Source organism: Cololabis saira, chromosome 7, assembly GCF_033807715.1.
Source record: "Cololabis saira isolate AMF1-May2022 chromosome 7, fColSai1.1, whole genome shotgun sequence".
Taxonomy (NCBI): Eukaryota; Metazoa; Chordata; class Actinopteri; order Beloniformes; family Belonidae; genus Cololabis; species Cololabis saira.
This window is the reverse complement of record NC_084593.1, coordinates 21658970-21686408: the sequence shown is the minus strand read 5'-3', so window position 1 is coordinate 21686408 and position 27439 is coordinate 21658970. Positions and strand designations below refer to the sequence as shown.

The window sequence follows — 27439 nt, the reverse complement described above, 5'->3', positions numbered from 1 at the left end:
TGGACTGATTGACTTGAATGAATCGAACTGGATTATGAATACCACAATGCGTGTAACTGGAATGTATCCAGATTATAATGAAAACTGAATTGTGTTGTATTTAATGGACTTACACAAACCTTGTTTGCCTTCTCTATAATAGGGATTACTTCTGAAATGAATTGGAGCTTTAAAAATAAGATAATAACTGAATTTAAATATTTCTTGTTTTGTTTTGTTTTGTTTGTTTATTTGTTTTCTGTGTGAATGTCCGCACATTATGCTTGGTTGTTTGAACTGAAATTATTTTAATGTTCATGTTTTCTGAACTGAAAACAAGGAGCTTGAGCGCAAACTTTCAAGGTATACTATAGTAGTAGGCATAACTTAAAGGGGATCTATTATGAAACACACGTTTTTTCTTGCTTTAACATATATAGAGTGGTCTCCCCTCAGCCTGCCAACTCAGAGAAGGAGGAAAGCAACCAAATTCTGCAGTGTCTGTACAGCCGCCCGGATGAGGCATCCAGTGTGATGTGGCTTCTACGAGCCGTTCAGATTCTGCTCCCTTTCGTTACGTAACGAAAATGCAAACCACGCCCACAACTAAACACCGTGTCCTAACTGCATGCGAGCGTCCGACTATCGCGTCGCACTGCGTGACATCGGACGCTCTCTGTCCATCTCCCTCCAGCCAGCTGCCACTTCAGGTTTTTGTAGTGAAATGAGGAGGTATCATAGAGATAACTTCTCATTTCAACTAACTGGATCAGCCGTTCCTCATCCGTGACCGTTTCCTACAGCGCTTTCAACCGGCTTTCAACGCGAGCGGCAGGAAGAAAATAGAAGCAGGGCGTCCGACAAATGTTCAGCTCAAAACGGCACAGCGCTGCGCAGCGTCGCTCCCGGCCAATTAGGACAGTCCAATAGAAAATAAAGCAATGGAATTGATTTTGTCGCTGACGCTTGCTCGCATCGCATGCAGTTAGGACACGGTGTTTAGGACACGGTAACTCTGCCGGCCGGAGCTTCTGCCATTTTTTCGTAGCGGTGTATCGCGTCATTCAGGCAGCCAATCAGCACAGAGCCTCATTATCATAGCCCTGTCCACTCAGAATCCCGCATAGATAATGAGGTTAGAGAATGGGAAGATAAAGACATGGTTTAGAGGCTGAATTTCTAATTTATTTAGCAAAAACAATCAAAAGCTTGTTTTTAAGACATTCAAGGCCTGTTTAAAATAGGTATTAGATGCCATAATAGGTCCTCTTTAAGTTACCATATTTAGCTGCTATGGCAGTCATGCCCCTTGTAAGACAATGATAACAAATGAATGGTCAAGGTGCAAATTCAGCATCTCCTGCATCCTTGCAAAGCACCAGCTGCAACAGCTGGAAGCAGTCAGGCAAGTCAGAATCATCAGCCACCTGAGATTGCAGTGTTTTTATTGACTTGGTCAACAGCAGGCAGAATATTGACAGGTGCCTCGATAATTCCAAGGTGTCCCCAATCTACCGGGCTGAGGTTTTTTTAATTTAACGTCACATCAAGTTTGACCATCACTGGCCTGCTGCGACGGGTCCAATCGGAGTTCAAATCGGCTCCTTCTTCCTCCACCAGCCGACCCCTCCCCTCCCTCCTGTCGCTCTCTTTGCTTCTCTATCTCTCTTTCTTAGTTGAAAAAAAAATTGCTCTGCAGCTGGGCTGCACCTCAATGAATGAATTGGTGCACTGTGAGCGACCACCATCTATTCAAGGGATTTCCATTTGCTCCCGGCTTTCAACGCAGAGCATATGAATTTGCTTAGACAGACCCTTTTAAGAAGTTGAACAGATTTGGTCGGAGAAAATGGCACAACGCGTGCTTTTCTTTCTACTGTGGCTCTCTGACCGGTCTTTCGCAGGATTTCCCAATCAGATTAACATCGGTAAGTATTATGACTCTGTTAAACAGCTGCAGACTGTGGTTTGTTTGAAATAATAAATTCCCACGCTGCAATTGTATACCGAATTCTGCGCGCAGAGCTCTTTGCGCAACGGTGCCGACTAACTTGATTTTTTCAGCGGATAGGGTGCAAGTCTAAAAGCTGCTGGTTTGGAAACTAAATCACATATAGTGTAGAGAGTATGTGTGTAATATTTTGCTTGAAAAACCATTTTTATTAAAGATGGTCGGGAGACGGTGAGTCCACTAAAGCACAAGAGTTAAGACACAAGCGCGCTGGTCAACAATGCATGACTTAAGGCTGATTTATGGTTCCGCGTTACACCAACGCAGAACCTACGGCGTAGGGTACGGCGTCGCCGCATAGCCCTACGCCGTAGGCTACGCCGTCGTTTTAACGCGGAACCATAATTGATGTTGGTTTTCATCTCTTCAAGGGGGATTGTTCATGCGGTCCACGGTGCAGGAGCACAGCGCGTTCAGGTTCGCTGTGCAACTCTACAACACCAACCAAAACACGACTGAAAAGCCTTTCCATCTCAACTACAATGTCGACAACCTTGAGTCGTCCAACAGCTTCTCAGTCACCCATGCGTGTAAGTGTGCTTCTTTTGTCAGTCATGTCCAGAGTACCAAGAATGAACAGAATCATTTATGGCAAACTCCTATGGAGCTCATAGAACTGTTCCTTTCACCTCACCGTGATTCACAAAGTCTCAGCGGATGTAACAGACATGCACTTTTTTTCAGTCCAAAAAAAAAACAGTTTTTCTCCTACTAGTATAGTCTGTAAATCCTAAAAACCGTATGTGTTCATGACAGTAATGTTTTTTACAGAAACCACCCTATAGTCTTTCCACATTTGCAGCTTACTGTATGGCCTCTATTTTCCAATTTTATGAATTCCACATTGAAAAATACAGTCCTTTGAAACCTAGAAACATACAATAACCATGTTTTAAATATACAAGGCTGGTGTGAACGACTGCTGGGGGACTTCATCTTTTTTTCCTAACCAAAAAACAGAGTATTAACTAAATAATAAATCTTATCTTTAAATAGCCAGTTCTTAAGAAAAAAAATTATTAAGTATGTAGCTATTTTTTCAGGATTTTGTCTCATTATTGGGTTATAATCATCTTGAATTGGTGTAACTTTATGTGGCAGATGTAGTTCTTCCTCCCTGCTCATTTTGAGTACAATATCTCGAATCAGGCAGTAACAGAGCAAAAGAAATGGACACAACAATCCCATTTTGCTGTGTCATTTTAAATTATGAATTTAAAATGTGCCCAACTTTGTGAGCACGGAGCTCTTTCTTTCTGACGTATGTGCTTGTGTCCCTCTAACCCCTGTGTGGCATGGTTATAATGGCCCTCTGACTCCCTGTGTGCCAGAGAAACTCTGCCTGCTTCGTCCTCTGACTCCCCCTGTGTTACAGAGCATCTCCCCCAGCATTGCAGAGTCAGCTCATTAGCACTCAGCCCTCATAGCACCTCACCGTGCTGTCATTGGGTGAAAGGGGGAAAAAAAATCCATAGCTCCCCAACCAACGCCAGCAAATGAGTTGGACTCAGACCTGCAGAGGAGGTGGGCCTGAGCAGTGAGAGAGATGAAGCAGAGCATCATCTCACAGGCAGCAGGGCTGTAAGAACCTTAACGAAGGCATCTGCAAGAAACAATAAGCAAATGAGAGTGAATAAATAATAGCTAATGCTGTGCAAAGTCACACACCTTGAAGACGCAAGGAAGCATATGAAAAAAATGGCTTAATATCAGAATCTAATTAAATTCAGGCACAGAAAGAGATTAGTTTTACACCAGTCAGTCACAACATTAAAACGACTGATATGTATGGCAGTCAGTGACATTGATCATCTCATTACAGTGCAGTAACAGACCTCAGGTCCTTACATTCTTGTGGATCTGAAATGAAACACTCACTCACTTATACATTGTCGCAGACCAAGCATCCCCCGAGACGGCAACAGCGCTTTGCACCAACAGCAGAGTACCCCAGCAGGACAATGTGCTTTGACACGCTCAAATAACAATCTAGAAAGTTGTACATGCAGGCTGTTTCAAGAGGGGAAAGCCCTTCAGAAAGTTATTACACGGAGTGTCTGTCTGTCACCACTTCTCAAAAATATTTTCAGACAACTAACATCAACAAATCACTGCAGCTCAGGCAGTTGGCAAACCAACTTCTCATTAAAACCAGTTAAAAGAAGAGGAAACACATTTTTTCCACCGCAAAGGAAGCCTTTAGGGATCCTTCTCCTTAAATAAAAAAACGTATCTGGTGCAACTGCACTAGCAGCATTTATCTTTGGTAATGTTATTGGTGATAAAAAAAAAAAAGCCAGTAAAGGATGACTGGTCTGACACTTGACCACAGACAAATAACTTGAAGCTGTTAGTTAAGCAGGAATATGAATGTTATTTTTATTTTGATCCTGCAAGCCTTGAGAGACTCTAACATACTTTCTCGACAGCTGCACTCATTCCTTGCCTTCAAACTAAAAAACTGATATACAGCATCCAATTGCAGTACCTCAACTAGCTCATTCTGTGGAGACCCCACCCCCAAAACCACAGTGCACTCAGGAATACTGTGTCCTATACCTCAGTGGGCCAAAGCTAATCTTTATTAAACACATAAATAATGCTTTGTAATTGTAAGACATTCAGCAAACAGTGAGCAAAGAATGTGCTTCAGTCAGGCAGAAGAGTACCTTTCCTTTTAATTTAATATGTGCAAACTGAAGACTTGCCTAGAGAGTCCCCCGAGACTCTTGTCAAGCTTAGCTCGTAAACCACAGACAGCTCATGCTGACTTCACAACAGTCCACAAGCACCTCAGATTGTCCCTGCCAATGCAAGGAACAAGGCAGAGATGACAGTTGTTAAATATCACTTATCTGCTGTCTTCTAAGCCTTTGTGACTGTTCCTTTATTGAGCAAAGACATTCCTTGGGCTGAGTTTTACATTTGTAAGTGATGCTGTTTGTTCTGCAAACAGTCACAATTATTTAGTAGACACTTAAAGTCAGTTTGTCACTAAGAGGTTCCTGCGAATGACTCGGATGCCAGAAGCACACATACTATTTGATTGGTCAAGGCTTTTTAAAAGTGTTATTTATTTGGGTTTAGAGCAATATTTTTGTTTTTGAAACATTAACTGTTTTAAATTCCTTTTTTATCTGTCATTTCATAGGCTTTACTGCTTTCATTGTTTTAATCTTCACAAAGGTCATTTTTACTAATTTCCCATACATATATGATTCTGAGCATTTAGGAGGTGTGAATACATTTAAAATACACACAAGTTTCTTAACCTTCGCGAGAAACAAAACAACTGAACTGCAAAGCCGTAATAAAACCTTAGTCTTGGCTAAGTACAGTTTCTTTCAAGTTAGTTTAAAGCTGTATGCTATTAATTGAATTAGTGACTGTCAAAAAAAAACAATGTGTGGCTTCAGTAATCCTCCAGGCTTGGCTTTGTACCACGGCAGCACGTTATGTGCTTTGGTGACAAGACTGTTGTTTCTTTGAAGTAACATAAGAAATTGTGAAATGTGTAATTATCAGCTCAGGGTCCATAATAGCTGTGGAAGCTACAAGTCGGGCAGGTTCACAGAGAATGGAAGAAGTAGTTCAAAGCAAAAAGCAGCAGTTTGAAGAAAGAAATGCAGCATTAATGTTGCTGATGGTCATGGGCAGACAACTTTCCTGTTTACCCTTCTTCCATACTTTGTTACCTGAGGCAACAAAAAAAAAGAAAAGGAAAAAAAAACAGCAAGCCTCCCACTTGCGCCTCTCTTTGCCTTGCTATATTTATGAGATTACCCGCCCTAACTCTTGTTAAAGGCAAATTTTGCACTGCTTGGGTTTTGAATCTCATCTCACTATTCTTCGTTCCTCATTCTGTCATTAAGCTAATGGTCTGTGTCCCCTCTGCCAGCCTTTTTACATCTGTCTACCCCGCTTTTATTGAATCCTCCTGGTCTATAAACCTTAGCAGAAACACAAGCCTCCTTGTCTATTCTCCCACCTTTTCACTGTTGTTGACTATAGACGAAACCTGTCTCACTCCACGAACGTTCATAAGAATGCAGGCTATAGAAGGACACCGTGCCTGCATTTGTATTTCATAATGGCAAGGAAAAGGAACACGAGGGAAAGGAAGAATGACTGTGATCATTTATTTACCGCCAGCCTGCTGAGGCTCCAGGAAGTTAGTGGTCAGGAACACGAGACACAGTAAAGTCAGCAATTTAAGATTTTAGTTTCTGAAAAGATTTGTAGAACAAAATATGTGTTAATCAGTGAGCTATAGAGGTGTACTTGAATACATTTTTGTTACCTATCGGCTGAGGGAGGCTCGTCTTCTCCATGAGCTTACTTGCTGTTGGCTCTTTTACAGCTACCCACACACAAAAAAAATCATTTTCTCTTATTCTGCCAAACATCTTTATATTTCATTCCAACTTGAAGTTGTTTGTTTTTTTCTTCTTTTCTTTCATGACTGCAGCCATGATTATTCCATTTATTAACCAAACAATTAGATGAGAAACAGTGTTTCTTTATTAAAGAGCCAGGAAAAATATACTAGGCAAAAGGAATATCACGGATTTCTATAAATAACTGCTTGGTTTTATTTTTTCCCCCGTTTTTCGTTTTTGCTTAAATTACTTTTTGGGATGAACTCACATGAAGATGTGTATATCAAACTCAGGGCTGCAGTTGCACATGGTGAAATGTTTAATCTGGTTGGGTGATTACTAAATCCTCTGCAAATTCATCGACAGCAATATACATCATTTATAAAAAAATCTTATGGATGAGCGAAAACCTATTTAACACGTAATATTTACACTATATACAGTAGTTCAACTTTGAAATGCTGCTCAGATAAATCAAGGCATTTACATATCAACTTGAGCTTTAAGAAACTAATATTTGATTAATAAAAATAATTGTTTTGCTAGAACTTTAATGTTAATGGCATCCATTAAAGGTGGAGTAATTAATCCTTATAAGACGCTGTCACCACGTGTGGTTTTGACACAGTTTTCATATTATTGGTTAAAATATTTTGTACAATTCTGATAGTCATTAATTAAATACATTTTTTCTGAGATTAAAAAGAAAGTAGGTCTGTCATCGGTGAACACAGGAGCACTGCAAAAAGATGGCCAATTAGTTCACGTGGGCTAAAGCAAATGATTTGTCGCTCTTTCTGCCGATCAACCTGACTCATTATTGTTGTTATGCACACCCTTCTCATAGAAGATTCAACATCCATTTATTGTCATTCCACCAGAGGAGCTACAAACAGAAGAATGACATTCTTTCTGTCAAACTGGCACAAAGCAGTGCACAAAAAATAGAGATAAATTTGAAAACAGAATGGAATAAGAAGAAGAATCAGAATAATAATAAGAATGGAAGAAGAATACAAAAAAACATGACAATGAAATATATATTAGGAAAAAATAAAAACATGCATAAAAAAGCTCAATAAAAATCCACCCTAAGCAGCAAAGTTATAGTTGTTCAATTTCATCATTATTAAAATGCAAATGTGTCCATGTAAAGTGCAGATTGACAGGTGATGAGCTGTCAGCATTCTCTTTGAATGGGAGGAGGGTTGGATGTGTTCATAGGGAGAAGGGGAAACAGTCTGTATATCATCCGTGAGAGTTTTTAAAATGGCTGTGACCCTGCGTATGCAGCAATGCTCAGAGATCACAAATGTATGCTCAGTACAAGTGGACGACAAAATCACTGGTTGTTTTCGAGACAGCTATAGCCAAAAAAGGAATGGATGCCGTAAGAATTAAAACTAGCCAAAGTGTCTGTTGTACACTGATGTAGGCTAGACTGTACAACAGTCGTAGCCTTTGGTGGTGTTCACAGGTAAAAAAAGCAGACAGGCAGGCTGTTTGGTGGTCTTATTTCAAGATTTCTAGGCACCACCTACTCTGGACTGAAATCTGTGTGGCATTCAGCCAACTCCAACCAACTCTAGAAATGGCGTCACAAGAACTAACTTCACACTGTGGCAGGAAGAATCAGAATTAGGGGTGTAACAATATATCGTGCCACGGAATTTCGCGATACAAAAACGTCACAATACGTGTCGTGGAGGTGACAAACTGTATCGCGATATTGGGTTATTAATATTAATCTATTGTGTTGACTAGTAACGCGCATCCGACCGCGCCTCGACCCGCGGACCAAAATCTTACTCCGCTCAGAAGAAACTAGTACCGTTTTGCGGTCCCGATCACGGGACTCTAGCAGGGTTTCGAGCTCTGAACTTTTAAGTCTGGTGTAGAATTAAGCCTTACCTTATTAAATTAAACCTTTTTCGGGTCGTGAGTAGGATAATACGGGAACAACTTCTGCTGAGTTGGAGTGTACTTTAATGTCTGCTCAACAGTGTAGGATTTTAGAACATCAACACAGCAGCTAGTGCTGTATCACTCCGCCCAATCTAAAACATACTAAGCACTACAGATAAACTGACTAGTGTAATTATAGTCCCTGATTTAGATCAGAATATAAAGAATATATTTATAAAATAATCAACCCTGAATTACCAAAATTACCTTCTTAACAAAAATAAATCTCCTCTTACACTTATAAGGTGAGCATGAATCAATCTTTTTTATGACGTAAAATTGTATGTATTTATTTACTTTTATTTATTTATTTAATTTTAGTTGTTAAATTTCTGGAAAAGAAAAAAGTCAAATCAGACATGAGAGAAACTATTCAGTTTGTGGCAAAATATTTTTACTTGTATGAAACTGAAGATGCATAATGCAAACCTGACATTTACTTTTAGTTCAGTTTGTGGAAAATGGTTGGCCTGGCTTTCTCTTTAAAACTTAAACAGTTATAAAGAATTACAAACTGTAACAATAGGGCAAATGCACAGCATTGTTTTGTATTTTGTGTCTTTCAAATAAAAGACCATTTTTTCCAGTCATATGTTCCTCATTCAAGGTTGTTAAAAAAATACTGCTATAATATCGTATCGTTATCGTGACCTCAATATCGTGTATCGTACCGTATCGTGAGATTAGTGTATCGTTACACCCCTAATCAGAATTAATACGGGCTATGTGTGACAACATATCTGGTATCAGCTGTTTGTTACTTTGATGGCATGCTAACAGGGGTAGTGTGTGGTTGTATTTGAGGTAAACCAATGCAACCCTCTTTTTACGTTACTGTAGCTGAATCACCTTTTGGTTGTCTGACAGCTGCTTAGGGTGCATTCACACCAGCCCTGTTTGGTCTGCTTTAAACAGACCACAGTTTATTTGCTTGGAAAATCCGGTTCGTGTGTGCAAATATGAATACGCAACCGAACTCTGATTCCGGTTAAAGAACTGGATGCTGGTCCACCTGAAAAGGCAGGTCTCGATCCGCTTCAGCCGGATGAAAGGCAGGAAGTATACTATGACGTGGGGGCATTGTGAGTTAACACAATCTAAACAAACGCACATGTAGCACCATTTCTGTAAAATGTTTCATGGTCAGACATGAAGTGAAGATGACGTAAGAGGTTTCATAGAACTAAGCTCAGACAAAAATACATCACAGTTGCTGGTAGACTGGTGAAGTTTGGTAATTAACTACCACGGGAGTAGTGCTGCATTAGCCAATAGATGAGCAGGTTTTCTATTTCAACGTCCTTCAGTTATTTTAGGTGTAGCACCACCACAGACGAGCGGGGGGACTACGTTATTCAAAGGCTTTGGTTCGTTTCACAAAGGGCCTTGTAAAAGCAAACTCAGACCAGCTGTTGTTGCCGTTCAAATCCAGTCTACCGGACTAATAGGCATGCAAACGACCTAAATTACTGCACACCTACAGGTGTGCTGACTCTAGTTTGTTACATTTACTATCAATTTGTTTCAGAAAAAGAATTTGAAAACTTCTTAATTTTACTTTGGACGTTACTAGGCTTCATTTAAATCTGCAGTTATTGTCATTTACATTAACATTACTTTCCGTCAGGTCGACTCTGAACTGGATGCATGGATTAACTGAATGCTATCAGCTGATGAGAAAAGGCATTAACAAGCTTGTTTTTTTATTACAACATGTTCACTGCAAAGAGTTCTCTTTTTTCCATGTTGATATGATCCAAAATATTGGAAATGTTGTCAGTTTTCTTCAGCCTACTACCTGTCTTCAACCTGTGCTTTTTGCCATTTTCTCATTCTTTCTCACTCCCCAGTTCATTTCACAGTCCTTATTTCCAGAGTGAGCTATGTATACATGTAATATATGGCTTAAGTGATGCTTCAGTAAAAACAAAATTGTCATGGAGATTCCTAATAAAGGAGTTATGCTAAAATTGAAACAGCTCCTGGATATTTTATTAAATTATATTTTTATTACATGAGAAATTGTATTATGATTGTGAAAGTGTGAAAGAGCACTTGCAGCACATGCTTTCTTCCTACAAATAAAACCATGACAGCTCACCAATATCAGAGAAACAGTGGGAGCCCTGAGTTTTCTTTTCTTGTGGGCAGAGGCACATTTGGAGAGCGTGAGCGTCACTCATTGCGTGTTCCAATGAAGCAAGTGAGAGCAGCCTGAATAAAATCAGTCCAGTCTCATCTTAAATACCAAGCAATGTTGGAAAAATGTCAAATATGCTCCTTTTCAACTGCCACAGTTTCAGAATTAAAATGTGCCATTGTTTGGACTATGCTGTTTCAAAGTCATTACAGCACAATTGCTGTATTTTATGTCATCACAATTGGTGTTAAGTGTTAGAACCCTTTAGATGCAAGAATAGACTTGCTTTCTTTACTGGTGACAAATAGAATTACTTTCTCGTATAGCACATAGGTGCAGCATTTTTGTTGTCACATCTCGTCTGAAACAGTTTTTTTAAGGCCTGATTGGTCATTGAATTGTCAAATGTGAGACAGCCATCTCTTCTTTGAGGCATGCAAAGGTCTTGCTTGTTTTTTTTTTTTTCAGTCAGAAGAAAAACAGGTAGCTCCAGTCAGTTCAGCAGGAGTTCATTCTAATTGAGACAATATCCCCCGTTAACCTTTTCAAAAATCCAAGCAAGAGTCCTGTACATGTTTGTATTAGCAACATAATTGGTTAGGATCATCATAAACAAAAGCACCTTTAAAATCATTATCTTTGCTGACCTTTACACCCACTTGAAGAGTACCATTTCCTGAATGTTGCAGACACACAAACCGTCTCAGTTCACACAGGTGCTCTACACTATGAACATATGTTATGCACAGTTAAAAGTTCTCTTAGCAAAGAGCTGGTTTTGGGGGGTATATTTGTGGCTCTGTGTGAATAGGCTGTAAACAAAGCATTGCTTGGGCTGCAAGCGGCGACAAAAAGAAGCCGTGGTTGGAAGACGCTCCTCCGAGTGATCGTTGTGGTGCCACAACTCTTGTTCTTGCAGACTGTAACTCAGCATGAAAGGTGTGACAAGGTAAATGTGTTCAGGGAAGCTGGTAAAGCAGAAGGAAACTGAGTAGTAGGAGGGCAGAGAGAAAAAAAAGCGCTGTGAGCACCAACAAAAAGAAACTTTAAGTTTGGGTTTTGTTTTTAATGTTGCTGCAGAAGGTTTTCCTGTGAGTACATGGCTACATGTGTGAGAGGGGGAAACTTCTCCAGGCTATGGGGGGTTGTGCCATCACATGCCATCACGGTCCAGCTGTGTTGGAGGCACAGATGGAGGCTTGTTTATGGACACGGCAATGTGTATATGCATGCAAGTGTGTACACATATGCACAGAGCTGCACTCACAGAAACATACACTGTAGGTGTATGCATGCGATCACGCACATCCCACCTCACATCCATCCCAGTCTCAAAAGAAAACCTGGAATATGACATCATCCTCTATGAAATAATCATTAAATCAATGGGGAGAAATCATGTAACGGCCATGTATCTGTTGGCTTTACAGAACATATTGGGACAAAAACAAAATAGATAGATTAACACAACCTTAAATTAATAAAAACATGCTCCCTATAACATTGTGTTATCATATTTGTAATACAAACTAAACCAAAAAGTAGAAGCACTGATTAGGAACTAAGTAGAAATCCTTACCGTGTCCACATGCATTAGGAGGATAAATAGCCAGGTGCTGCTAACTAAATACAGTTTATGCATGGATCCTTAGTAAATGTGAGCACAACTATGAAAGCAGAAGTTTCAGCAGTGCTCTGGTTGGGAGCATTCAGAGGGGCACTAACCCAATGCCAAGGATGAAAGGCATCAGTAATGAACTTAGAGAAGTACTGTAGCTGCTGGATCCCATCAATCTGGCAAGGGGTAAAAAGTCATTTACAATCAATTTTGAGTCCATTATTCTACAGTGAGAAAGATTATTCGCCAGTGGAAAATATCCAGGAACAGTTGCCAGGAGTGGATGAGCCAGTAAGTTGATTCCAAGGTTAGACTTTGCAGTGCTCACAGAAAATGCAAAACACCCAAGACTCTCCTCAGGCAGTCTCACAAGCAATTGCACCTTGATTCTTGTAACTAAAACATCTCACATGCTGAACAGATAAACAATGAAGAGTGGATAAAATATCTTAATACAGGAGGGATCGAAAAATCAAGAAACAAGTGAAGAAGTATCAACAATTCGCATTTGGACTAAACAGTTTTTAAGCCCAAAACCAGTCAGTTGGAACGGATGAAACGTTTTTGATGAATGGAGAAATATTTTCAAGAACCGTGTCTTCCAAGAACTAAGATAAAAAGTCCAGTTGCCTTCTACTCAGGCTTTTTAGGATTACCATGACCCAGATGACTGAGAATCTACACCAGTGCATCTGAGACTCTTCTCTCTTAAAACAACCTGGCAGCATGGCTTAGGTTTGCAAAATTGTGTCTGAACAAATCATAGAATCCCTGAAAAATGTGCTTTGGACAGACACAAACCCAAGTGAAAATGTTTGGCCATAATGCACAGTGTCATGTCAAGGCAAACATAAAACAGAACATCAGCACAAACATGTCATGAGAGCTGTCAAACATGGGGGTGGAGGAGGGATGATGCATCCACAGGAACTGGGAACCTTGCAGTCATCAAGTTGACCGCACGCTTTTGTTTTACACCATTTTAGAGTCAAATGTGAGAGCGTGTATACGACATCTAAATCTTAGTTGAAAGTGGACAATGCAAAAGAACAATGATCAGAAACATACCAGCAAATCTGCAATTGAATGACGTTCAAGAAAAGCATGGACTTAAATGATTCAATATTAACATGGAAATCTTATAACATTATATCAGAAACAATTACTACATCAATGTGTGTGTATATATATATATATATATATATATATATATATATATATATATATATATATATATATATATATATATATATACACACACATTGATGTAGTAATTGTATATATATATATATATATATATATATATATTAGGGGTGGGTTAAAAATATCGATATATAGATATTTTATCGATATGCATGTGTAGGAACGATTATCGATACATAAATCCAAGTATCAATTAAATTTTTTTTTTTTTTTTTTTTTTTAATCCCGATTTTTTTCCCCCATTTTATCACCCAGTGCTCCTACCTAAGTCAGTCCTGGGCATTGCTCCATCTACCAACCCCGGGAGGCCCTGCACTGAGCTCAAGTCTCCTCCTTACTTGAGGAGTGAGCAGGCTGCTTCTTTTCACCAGGCAGGGTGGGGTTTCTCTGGCCGGACGTGGCGCGTGGAAGGATCATGTTATTCCTTTATTGTAACCAGAATATCGATATCGTATCGAATCGTATCGTATCGGAAATCGTATCGGAAATCGTATCGTCTTGGGACCTAGTGTATCGGAATTGTATCGTATCGGGAGGTCAGTGATGATACCCAGCTCTAATATATATATATATATATATATATATATATATATATATATATATATATATATATATATATGTAAATAAATATTGATCTATTTTTGTCCCCTATGTAAGGCGTTTCTTTTTTGCAATATTAGAGGTAACGATTTCAAAAACTATGGAAAAAGCTAAATAAATGAAATAATAATAGAATGGTGATGTATTTGATAAGTAGCACAGCAAAAGCGTCTCAGAGAAATGTAAGCTACAGTACAGTAATATGATGGCGTGATTATGAGGTCAGCAGGGCAGGCGGTCTCAGAGGCCGGTTGAGTTGGCTCAATATGGGTCTTAGTTAAATGAGTGATACAAAAGCAGGCTGGGATGAGGTTACATGTTCTGGAAACTGCAAATGCCTGTGAGAGGGATTCGTGGTGTCAGCACAAGAGGGTGAAGGTTTGCTGATACTGTTCAGACATAAAGGATGAGTGAGGGATATGATAAACTCAATGACAAAAAGCCTGATTGTGTTCATAGAAACGTGTTTCTTTGTTTATTTTTGTAGAAAAACATATTTAATTAGCACAAATATTAATTTTACCACTGATAGTTGTATAGTAAGTGCAAATGCTTTACTACATTTTAGATCCAATGAAAGTCAATAATTACAGCTTTCAGTCATGTCTGCATTTTCAGGATCATAGATGCAGTTTTGTACTGGCCACATTTTACGTTTGTTTTTCTTTGTTTTCTTTTGTCAGCACAACACATAAGAGCCCGACATCATAAAGGAACATTATTTTTAACCTAATTTACAGGCCATGAGTTACCCTTTGCTGCACTTTTTTGATAAAGCATATAGCTGAAGCATCAGTGTGGTTTAAAATACAAAACATAGTACACAGTCAAAAGCAGATTCCACATGATAAATTTTTAATCAGAATATCAAAGATCCTTTTAAATTCAACCTGAGGAACAGGGCTGCTGTCAGGGAGTTATTTGTCTTGGAATCAGGGAAACTGGCAGATGTTGTTTGGTGAAACAACACATTTCTTCCCTCACTGCTTTGGTCTCTCCATATTTCCCTGCATCTCTAACAATCACTGGGCACTTGGCCATTTGAGCAGCTACCTGTACGAAGTATGACAGGCATGTAGTGCTATATTCAGATTTTAAATTTGAAAGATCTGTGAACATAGTCACGTCATAATTTGCTACTTTTAAAGATGTCTCCGGTCTTGACAGTTGCGAAATACCCAGAGATCAGGTGAGACTGGGAATTAAGAAGGAATGCTTAGAGGTAGATTATCCTAGAAACAGTGGGCTGTCAGACCCAAACAGGAAATGAATCACTTTATTTTGCAGTGTACGGATGTGATGACTGATACTTCTAATTCTGAGATGGCAAGAAAAGGTTTAGATGCCTCAGGACATGCACACTGCAAACCTATGACACATAATATTCACACATATAAAAGGCTTTTTTTGGTCTGCCGAAACCCTTGCACTTCCATTAACGAAAATTGCAAGAATAGGTTGTTGCAGAATTTTGGGCCAGTGATGGATGTGTGAGCTTTTTGGCAAAGGCATGAATGCAAAGCATGGATGGAGCTTCCATTTTCATCAGCAGACATGATGCAACATGACAGCCCATCTATGCTCCGCACATCTGTTCACCACTGTTCAAATAATGGGGTGGGTTCCAAACTATAAGTCAACAATGACAGGCTAAGTCTGGGCTCCCTTATTGAAGATGATATCAACACGGCTTTGTGATGAACAAGAGGCACTGGCCGACCATATGAAAAAGCAACGATAAACACAACAAGGGACCACACATAAGGACACAGACACACATTCACAAAATCTTTGTAACGCATTGCACACATACTGCTTTTCTCTGTGCAGAAAAAAACAACATTTCTGATAAGAGAGGAGGACTACTTGTTGTGCATTTTAAGTACAGTTGACATGGGGAAAGCTGCTCTCTGTCTGCTTTCCATTTTGTTTTCTCGGTGACCAAGACCTCTCAAGGAGAGTGGGTTAAGTTATTTGTGGGAAAAAAGAAAAACATTTTTTCATCTCAAAATGTCATTTGCCCTCATGCACCAGTATTGAAAAGGCAGGAAAGAAGAAGGTAGAAAATAAGAAAGAGGTGATTTTTCAATACTTGTATCCTGTAAAGATCTCTGAAACCCCAGTCAGTATTTTTACTTTTATTCTCCCTCTCTTTATTTCTCATTTTCTCTGCCCCCCACCCCCTCATATATATTTAACATCCCACTCAAAGCTCATCAAAGCTATTTTCCCTCAGCCATTGCAGTCGTACTCAGCTAGCTAAAGGCCATTCACCACACTTTGCTACAATACCCGTAATCACTGAATCAGTAATCCCCTACTTCAGCTGGAATAGCACATCCACATTGTGCCTCATCGGCAGCTGATGCACTGCTCGGGCTTCTGTGGGTCCTCCAGAAAGAGGGAAACTCCATGAGGTCTTTCTCAGTAGGAGGATATTCTGACTACTTTGTTCTTCACCAAGGTCAGACAGCTCTCTCTACCGAATCCAAATATTCCAAAGAGGAAAAAAAAGCCTAAAACCATGGGAGCAGTTGGCTTATATTGATTTCCTTTTCATATTTAGGGAGGCATATATTTTCTAAACTATAGAGAGTCAAAAATGAAGCAGACATCATGCCTGTGTTGTAATGAATACAAAATACCAACAGGGAGTGTCACAATGTAGTCTCCTAACTTGTAAATATTGGATCACAGTGTGACGGTGCTTCCAGTCTGCAGCTCTGCCTCTGCAGACTGAGCAGATTGATCTGCACGTTTCTGGACGGTTTTAGAAGAGGCTGTCACTAGCAGAGCACTGCCAAAGAGGCATGTCTGTTCAGAAACAAGGGCTCCATAATAAGTGATTGCTTGTGACAGGTCACAGTCGCCGGGCCACTGAAGCATCATAACCTTGTGAAACTAGATGGGCAATGTAGCACACAGACGAAAGGAGAAAAAAGAATTAGCATATTCCTTGCAGTGACGCCAAGATGCAAATAAGACATGCAGTGGCATGAAAAGCCTCTCTGCTTAATATTAAACACACCTTATATAATGAGAGACATTATGCAGACCAACTCTCTTGTAGATGGAGCAAATTTATGCAATTACTCTACTGCAACCGTGATTGCAACTGAAGAACAAGGCCGCAGCAGTGTCATAGAGAGGTCTGTCGATGTGATGGAGTAAACCCCTAATGATAATGAAACAGAAATATCTTCTGGCAAGGCCAAGCAACAAAAGCTGAGCCTCCTAAATCACTTTAGTTGGATTTGTCATCGTGACAAGTATATTTGAGATTGTTCACTGATTCACATTAAATGCATGAATTTAATCAATTCTGCATGAATGCTGTAAAGATTAGGACACTAATCAAACATCCGTGAGTAATAAGCTTTGAAACATTCGTAAGGGTCTATAGGGCGCCAGTGGGGCTATCGACTTACCGGCAGCTTGGTCGTCAAGAAAGACGTTGCCATAGCTGTCCATCAAATTGCTGAACTTATATTAAGATGATGTACATGTGTGCCGTGTGTCTTTACATGTTTTTTACCGCTTCTCTCCTGTCCTTATGTGCTCCCATGAGTAAAAATTAAGTGAACATGATGTGCTCTTTCAACCATGGCCCTCCTCTGTTTCTCCTTCCAGTGGCTAATTCGGAGAGAGTGGTGTTGTGTGGCTATTGCCATTTCACACATGACTATGTAAAACCTGTGGGTGGTCGCTCTCAGGCCGCTGTCCATGTTTGTGTGTCCATGCATGACTCTGAAGATGAAATATTCAAGTAGTTTAGCCTTCTGTAACATTCCATCGGATAGCAGTCTATTCCTGCCCCTACATTTTATTTTTCCGCCCTTCTTTATCTTGGTATCGTGGCTTTATATTCCGCAGTGTGGTGTGCAGATCAGGAAGGCAAACCTCATCTGGACCCATGACAGAACTAATCCATCGCAGCTGCCGAATGAAAAGGCTGTTTAGAGCGAATCCATTTCAGAGACCTCAATGGAAAGCCTCTCTCAGATACGGGTGCCCTTTGCAACCCTGACATTGCTAGAATATGATGACAAAGGACACACAAGTTCAGTGGTTTAGCTATGTTTATAAAAAAAATGGAATAGTGGAGGAGAGAGGCTCAGCATTAGGATGAAGTGACCACTGCTTATGTACCCACATTTGATGTCAACTGGACTGCGAGGACTGACATCTGACTTCATCGCAATCTCCAGAGTTAGTCGATGTGGGAGAATGAAGATGCATCCTGCAATCCCTTCTGTATGAGACCCCCTTTGGCAGTGAGCACATATTCAAAAATAGCAGTGTAAAATGATCTATATCTTATGGGAATGTATAGTATGTTTTAATGGTTAATCGAAAATTGAAAAGAGCTCCTTACTCACTGTGGACAGTCAGAATAAATAACAAAACTTCCAGAAACATTCCAAAGGCATATAGAGGTTCTCTTTTGATCTTTTGTCTTCTTCTCATGACTTATGCAATGTATTTTCTTGCCCATTGTAGCATTTTTCTTGCCTCTCCTGCTGCTACTGTACAAGACTCATCCCTAAGCTGTAAGGGGATAGACTTTGGGTCTTTTATGCATAAAGAAGCTTAAGTTTTGAAATTTCTCTCAAGTGGCCAAAGTTTATGAAAAGCCAGTAATCATTTCACTCCCAATTTCATGCGTTTGTCTCAGAGTAAAGATTTTTGGTCAGGGGACACCCTGCAACTTAAGAAAAGATTTAGGAGAAATGAGGACCCTTGTTGCATGCAGGTGTTTCCCAAGCGTGATAATTTGAAGTCCAAAGTCCATGGTCAGCCCTAAATGCCAGTGTATTTATTAGGAGCAGGCCTTTATTTTGAATGATCACTCTTATTAGCATGTCATATTTTTTAAACCTATAAACAAAATCTGGAAAGGTATAAATTCAATTTGATAGGAATTTCAAAATATCCTTTTTTTCCTCTGCAGCATTTTCATAAAGTATTTTAGGTAGTGAAGGTTTTTGAGCAGGTAAGACAGAGATGGGTCTGTGTGTGAGGAAGTTGGATACAGAAAGTGATGAACAGGGTAAGGAGTACTCACAGCAGCTCAGCTGAACCATGCCATGCCATGCTTTGACCCGTCCTCCTGATGTCCTTGCTGACCTTCCCTCAAATTACTCCAGTCACAAACATGCTTGAGCACAATTGGCTTTTGCACGTACGACATCACGTTGTTGCAGTATGCACCCATCTGTTTTCTTCATGCACACGTTGTCTTAGAGAATCAGCACAATGGAGAGCAGCACAGAAAATATGATGACAGTGCTACAATGACTTTCTTGCTGTTTTTACATTATGCCACTATGTTGCTAAATGATTGCCCTCATGTGATGCATACTGTACACAACCTCCACGTACATGTGCTTCCACAATGTGGCCACGCATACCTCTTCCAATTGTGCTGGAGACGATTCATGCCATGTGTGAGTGCATCTTGACAAACAGCTGTGTAATAAACTGTGCATCTAGGTTCATGTCTTTCAAAGACATAACTCTTCACAAAGCAACGTCATAAGATTTTCTCCCTTACTGTTGTTAGTCTCTTGCAGTTGTGGTACTAAACTATAGAATAACTGCTAGCACAGCCTTTTGCTGCAGTACAGTATTTGTTCATATTAAAATGAAGGCATTTCCTTATGCCATGTACCCTAATTTTGTTTTCTACTTTAAATGTTTTGAACCATAATAAGAGGTGTGTTGTTTAATTAACCCCTGGTTTTTAATTGAGGAAACGTGTGTTATATATTCTTAAGCCATCAGTTATAATGTCATTAGAGCAGATCTAAGCAGTCTACGAGAGCACAGCTGCATTGCTAAAAATAGATTCAGTCGGCCAGCAAACCAAGTCAGTCAATTTTACAGGCTGACATAAAGCCTGGGGTTAGACAAGAACATCTGAAAGAAAAAGATGTGCAAAATGGCAAATTTTTAAAACAAACTGTTCATTGTAGACTTAACTCTGAGCTCCAAAGCCACTCTATTCAATACAATATTGACACCCGTAAAAATCAAGGTAAATAAGATTCCTATCGGCTGATACCAGATTAACCATTGTCACTGCTTCCACGGTAAAACTGCAACCTTTTAAATGTGTGACTATGATGGTGAAAGATATGTTAGTACAGACTAAAAAGAGAAAAAAAACCCCAAAGCTGATACCTCGGGGAAATGGCCACACCTTCTTGTATCTGTAAAACATGTAATCAAACATGCACTGCATGTACTGCATTCATTTTATCAAGTAACCTTGGATGAAATATTTGTATGGAAACCACAAGCCAAATGTTTCCTTTACAATCAGTCACCTTGAAACAAGGAATGAAGCAGTGCTAGACCACTTTCCGTCATTACTTATTTGAAGCAGCTAAGGTGCCCAGGCAGCAACATTTCGACTTGGATTAACATGGATCAATGTGTTCCATTTAATCCAAGAAATATCTTCCTCTTTTCTCTAGGAGTGTTTGGAAAGCTTCTGCTAGAAAAGTGAATTAAGTACAAATAAGGAACAATATAAGGGCTTGTTTGCTAGGAAAGAATTAGGTCTTAATACCTCACATAGCCTTCTATTTTCCATTTCAATCTCTCTGCTAGCTTCTCTAACCTTATCATTCAGAGGCAGCATGATGTCTCAGCAAGGGCACTAAAAAGATGAAAAGTGGCATTAGACTCTACATACTTAAGTAAGGGAAATCTGTAGGTGATGGCCTCAAGGTTAGAAATCTGATCTGTTCACCATGCCCACTGATTGATGCTAGTATTCATCACAGAATAACAACGAGGAGACTGCTCATGTTTTTTTCTCTTTTAAAATGCAGTCCTGTGAACGTCCTGCTGAAATTCCTCCACTGGTACAGCTTGAACTGTTTCATCAAGACGATGTGAATTATTGGAGCATGATGTACAATTAGAAGCAACGAGTACAGGAGGGCAGAAGAAACAATCTAGCAGTCCAAGTGCTTCCAGACATGCTACTTTTCGTAGCTATTCAGACGAGTGAAGAAAAGGGACAGAGTTTCAGCTGCCAGGTATTCTCCTTGTTGCACACAATTGGATTCAAAACAAGTCAGTTGGGTTCAGCACATGATACATGAAATATCACCATGAATCTCCAAGCCAAGCATTCTTGTTGTCTATTCAGATCATTTTGAGTTACCTCCTAAACTATTCCTTTAATCTATTTGATGGGGCTGGATGGTTGTTTTTTTTTTCTTCCTTTTTTGTTTTTATCTTCATTTCTCAAAGGCAACTCTAAGGTGAACTGTCTCCTATGATTCAACAGAGGTAATCTGCCCAGGTTGTTGTGAAGGTGGAGGCCAAAGCCGCTTCTGACGGCAACAGTTTGAATATTTGCTGTTGTGATGTGACATGCTGAACTCTGTCTTCCTCTTCCTCGCTGTCCTTGGCTCCCTGCTTCCTCTAATCATCTCACTCCACCCTCACAGGTGGTGATTAGTCTGACTGTTTAGACACATTGGCACACCTTAAGCATCTGTCCTTATGCAGTTCTGCTGCATTCCCCTCTCCGGTTTGCCCCTCGAAACCGTGTGCTTCTCACCACTTAACTCCATTTTCCTCTCTTCTTCCACATTCATGTGCAAAAAGAACACACTTTATGTCCACCGTGGTGATTGGGAGGATTAGTGGTGTGTGAGGGACTTTGTCACCAGCTTTCTGGGAAATCCAATTACAGAATATCATAAGCCTTACATGTTTCATACTCTCTGCTGAATCCTCCTTAAAAATGCACACTGCCATATTCAGAGGGTCAGTGTTTAGCAGCTGTCCTCACGGTAAACTGTAGTGACAAGGTGAGAGGAGTGATCATCTCTAAAAGGTTAAGACGAGACCTGTAGCATACCTCTCGCCTCCGCATTGCAGCAAGTGGTAGACTGCAGGAGTCTGTCGAAGAAGATATTGTTATTTGCTCTACGTAATGGGCTGGGATCTCGACTTATGTCAGCTGAGGTGAAGTGAGGGCTGAAAGGGTTAGGTCTGTTATGGGCTCACAAAGATAGCCCTTAATTGCATATGTCAAGGAGATGACATGCAGCGCATGGGGGCATGCAAAGTGAGGTTTCTGCACTCATCCAGTCCTATCAAACTGATTATTATTCAGCAAATCATCCGGTCTGACAGCTGCATCACAACACCGTTATCTGAACTTTTGAAGTGGGTAATGTATTGAACAGCATCCTTGTTCAGGCCTCTTGCTCTTTTACTCTGCATAATGATGAATAGAAAAGTTTCGATGAGGAAAATGAAGACGTCCCTGCGTGTGGAAAAGTCTTTCCTGGAGTGTAGCGTGTGTTGCTGTGTGTTCAAACAAAAGCATGACTGTAGGACCTTGAAGGTGAAAATCTCTGTCAGGAGGAGACCGAGTTGAGTCATTGGCTCCCTTGAGGATTGCTCACCCGCCACTAGTACAGGACTATATCATCAAGATGGCAGGTGGAAGAGAGAGGCTGCTGATGGCTGAAGGGCTGTAGAGAAAAACAAGAGAGAAAAGAGAATAGGAAATGAGCCCATGTGAGTGAGATACACCTGGACGTGTACCATATCTGACCTCTGTTAATGTAGTCTGCAGGTCTGTTTAACATTCAGCACACCATATTTTCAAAGTAACTCGCAAAAGTCAAATATTGGCTGTGCCAGGTATCGTTGACAATTATGAGCATATATTCGAAGCTTTTATTGAGATTGTATTTTTTCTGTTTAAGAGAGGGATTCCATGTTTTCACACTGATGCATAGACTCTTACTGTTCCTGCTCGTGCGGTGATCTGTTTCTCTTATCTCATTCACACAAAACCCCAAATAGGAACGTTTTGAATTCAAGTTTAACTCGAGGTTAATTTCTGAGCAAGGTTATAAGTGTTATGTCCTAGTAATATATGCGTGCTGTAAAGCGCTGCAGAAGATTTCCATTTTCTCATTCTTCAAAGTGAATCCTGTTTTATTTATGAAGCTCTTTGTGATGCACTACATTTGTTGTGTTACTTAACAGAGATACAATAGTTTGTTATAACTCGCACACGCACACAAATTAACACATGTGAAAGCCTTGCCATGAATCTTTAAGAAAACTAAGCTTTGTCATTTCTCACATTGCATTTAGCACTCATGTATGTAAATGGTTGCCACTCAGGGATTAGAGAACTTCCTTGAGCTCTCCATCCATCCAAGCAACAGGTAAACAGAAAACCGTTCCTTTGAGTAATGTGAGCATTACAGGCTTATGTGTGGCTTTTAGATTCAAGACGTTCATTTTAATTTATACGATCTGAAAAGCAACCTCTGCCTCAGAACTGTTTGCTTGTATTTATGTGCAATTTCAAAGGTTTATGTGTATTTCCCTCAAGGTTTTCTTGCATAAATGACTATATTTCTGTTTTCTAACAACATTTTAGATTTTCAAGTGTGTTATCAAGTGGAACATAGAGCTGGACCAGAATGTTCGGCTATCTAGTTCATTATGTGAACATCCTGATTTTAATTTGGGTATTGAGTCTTGCATTCAAAGTTTTTCCTGGTCTCTGCACTAGTAAGCCACGTGTTTTGCCACAGTCCCAACCCGATGTACGATTTTTTTGGCTGCCTCTAGCTGTGTAGCTGCAATGTGATTGACTGGCACACAAATCAGAACGTGAGAAATTGAAAACCCTTCAATTTTTGTTGCCTCCACTATGTAGGGAACCCACAATTCAGTTCAGCAACACTTGATGTTCAAATGACTGGGCAATGCATTGCTTGGAAGAGGAAGATGTTTTAGTTCATTATAGCTCTTAAGTTTTTCTTGTTACAGCCTTTTAGACACATTTGAGGGATGTTGGCCAAGACTTTTAATAGTGTTAAAAGCATGTTAAAAATGATGTCACAATACCTTTAAACAACACTTCCTACTGGAGACCTCAGCTGTAAAGTACACAGTGATGAGTTATGACAAGTTGGCCAAGTATAAACTCCTTTTCCATTACATTTATTTCTTGAAAATAAGTTAAAAAAAAAATGTTTCTTTCTTTTCCACTGGCTGACAAGTTCCATGTATGCTTCTATTTCCTCAGTTGGTTGATCGCTTGCTTGCCCTCGTGCTCCTCGGTCTCGGGTGTGCACTCCTTCTGTTTTGCACGCGTGTCCCTCGCTCTCGTTCAATCATGTGTGTGAGGACTTTGTTCTTTCAGTGCTACGATACGCTTTTCAACTCTACTGTGATGTATCATGCTTTAATATACTGTATTTATCGTAATCTGCCGCCAAAGTTTAGGAACCCATAAAATTGGTTTCGGGCAAGCCAGTCCTCGTGGAATATCCCAGTAACTGACACAAACCAAAGTAAGTTTTTGAATATGGGTCTGAACTCTGCACGGCTGATATTTATGAAACAAATCCATGATTTTGACACATAATTCCACTGAAGAGTCGATAATGCTTGTAAAATACCGTAAATGCTGACACCAACAAACTGCTGGAAACATTGCATGTTCTGAATATGTGGATATCTTCTCATTTCGCAATGTGTGCACTGGTGTGATTTAACTGAGCAGATAATTTGAAGCATAAATAGATTCTAGAAGTTGATTCAGCAGGGCTCGTAACAGCCTCCCTTTATCGTCTCACGGCACCACTGCAGTTGAGTAGTTCTTGAATCTGGGTCTGCCATTTGAGTTAACAGTCTGAAGCACTTCACATCTCTGTATGACAAGAGCTGATGAAATCCCCGTGGGCACTTACAAGATATCTCCCTGTGACAGCGCTCATTCTTCAGTTCAGCACAGGAACGGCTGGTCCTGACGTCGGCGAATGGGGTTGGGAGGACGGGAGGGAGGTACCGGCAAGCGCAGCAAGGAGGACCAGAGGAAGAAGGAGACTGAGACATAAGCGGAAATGGAGCACAAGTGGCTGAGAGGAGAAACAAGTGAGCCAAAGAGGGAAAACGAGAATGCTATTTTGTGACAGCTAAAGAGATCCAATCATCATGACATTTACTTCCCCTGGCCCATTTCCCAAAAGCCGTACAATATGCTGTTTTATAGGCCGCAAAAGACCACAAAAGTCCAAATGCTATAAGAGCATGAGGATTTTTTTCCCTTTTCTAAATGATTTAATCTAATGTGCCTAGAGGACAGCGCATATCCCTCTGAACTGGCATTCCAAGCCAGCCGTCTCAAGTGATGCATCGGAAATGTAACATCCCTTTAGCGCAGCCGAGTGTCCTGATTATAAAAGGGAATGAGGGCGGCACACTGTGTGTGTTTGACCAGTGAACTGAAGATGGGTTGCATGGTTCCCTGCAGTCGGAGGGGGGGAGGGGGAGGAGGAGCAGGAGGAAGCACCGTTAGCTGCAGAGAAAAGGAAAGAAAAAGAAGACCGAATGGTACTGAAGAAAATAGAAAAAAGAGGGAGCAGATGAGAGTTTTATGGGTTGTTTACCGCCGAGCGCCTATACAAGCTTTGATAATGACTCTGTACAAGCACACACTTGTCTGGCTTAAGTAAATTAGTAATATTGAAATTCCAGGTGACGCTCCCAGAATCATATTAGCTGATGTATTATTTCTTCAGAGTTAGAGACAGGTTCATCCGCCTTTATTTCCACATGGAGCACAGCATTTGTTTCCCTTTTATTTAATTACTGAGAAATGAAGCGGAGGCCAGGCATTTCTCAACAGCAGATCAATCCCCTGACTGCGGCGTGCATCCTTTGTTTCTCCAGTCCAACCCCAATCTTTGGTCCACCGGTGGAGCGGGACAATATTATGAGGGAGACGATCTGAAAGGGGAGAGCAAGACGCACTCAGCTGCGGAGACATTCTGCCATGTTTGGAGTGGACGTGTGCTTTGGGGGATGACCAGATGGCTAAGGAAAGAAAAAAAAAAAGCAGGCTACAAAAGAAGAGGTCAAATAGAGTGGTGAGGATAAAGGAAAGTAGACCGGGGAAAGGTGGTGAAGGGGATCAGTGGTGTATGGAAAGACTCTGGAAGGAAGTGGATGAGAAAAGCCATGCTGCAGACTCAGAGAGAGAAGCTCTCCTGAGCTGCTGTTGGGTCATGCACAATTTTCTATAAGTAGAACATTTGAACATTATGGTCGGTTTTGTGTTTGGCTCCCAACTGTAATGACTGAAAGTACTTTTATTTGTTTAAAGTTAAAAAATAAATAAATCTGAGAGTTGAATTTACTATACACAGAAGATAAATGAAAAATTGGTTACCAGTTACTATTTAAGAAGGCAGGGTCTTCTTAATGTAGTAAATGTGCATTTTTCTTCTCTAGTTTATCAAGTACATGTTTTTTTTTTTGAGCTTTGGTAATAGGTACAAGTAAGTGAGGTAATAAAGTAGCCCACAACAAAAATATGGATTATTATAAAAGTTATTGCGTTTCAACAAATAAAGTAAAATGAGAAAAATCAATCTTTACAAGTATTCCCTGCAGTTGGTTGTAAAAGCCAACCCTTCTTCCTTTTGCCCCTTGAGCATCAGGCATAACGGGAAAGTGGTTGTCACTTTATCCACACAGCATGTGAAATGGTGCTTTTCCTGCCAGCCAAAAGAAGGGCCCATTTTACTGGTGGGATCCCATCCATCCATCCATCCATCCATCCATCCATCCATCCATCCATCCATCCATCCATCCATCCATCCATCCATCCATCCATCCATCCATCCATCCATCCATCCATCCAGAGCTATCTAAGTAGGATTGTGAGGATTCTGGCAGGATTTCCTTCCATTACTTCAGGACATCCGTAGTTGAGGTCTAAAGTGCCCCATCGTTACAGAGTTTTGGTAAAGCACTTATGTCCCGCCTGAGCTGCTGGTGCCCTTATTGATTAATCACAAGCAGTATTTCACCTGTTGGGATATTGAATAAGTACAGAAAAATTGTAGTTAAGTAAAAATGAAATTACTTCTGTACATCTGTTCATGAGAAAGTAAAAAGTAGGACAACAAGGATGTATTCTGAGTAAAGAAAATGTGTTGCACATTTGTTATAAGGAAGTATAATTAAGGAAGAACACATTCAATCCTCAATTCAGTTTAATTTAATTCTGTTCAAGTCAGTTTAATTCAATTCATTTACATAAAACCAAAAATAATCTCAGGGCACTTTACAGGGAAAGTAAATAGGTTCAGTTCAGTGCCATTACTATACTACAACAAAATCCTGGAGTACAAATCTAATTAAATACAGTCTGAATCAGTTCAGTCCAACCCAATTCTTTCTAACTGTATTCAATTAAAATCTTCAGTTTCCTTTTAATATCCTTTTGTGAAAAAGAGCTTCTGGTTGCACCGTAGAGGGAGAATTCCCTTTTACCGTGACTTGGCCTCCAGCTGATACAGACTCAGGCGAGGGGGGTCACCGGCCTCGACCACCGGTGGGCTGAGAAGAGGGAAAAGACATACTTATCAACAAATGCAAAAGCATTAGGTCAGGGACACCTACTCTGGAAAAGACTAAAGAATAAAGCACAACAATTCACATGACAAAAGTATGTGGATGCACAGTGAGTTCAAATA

General features: G+C 40.1%; 1 protein-coding gene across 6 annotated transcripts in view; it reads left to right on the top strand.

The window, feature by feature from the left end:
* Positions 1-1690: 1690 nt before the first annotated feature.
* gria3b (glutamate receptor, ionotropic, AMPA 3b) overlaps positions 1691-27439 on the top strand; it is a 104018-nt gene continuing 78269 nt past the window's right edge. For all 6 annotated transcript variants that reach the window (XR_009782887.1, XM_061725048.1, XM_061725047.1 and 3 more), the window contains exons 1-2: positions 1691-1907; positions 2362-2520. Coding sequence is in view for 5 of the 6 variants with exons in the window: in XM_061725048.1 (XP_061581032.1) it covers positions 1829-1907; positions 2362-2520 (238 nt within the window). In the remaining variant the exon portion in view is untranslated. The remainder of the gene's footprint in view (positions 1908-2361; positions 2521-27439) is intronic.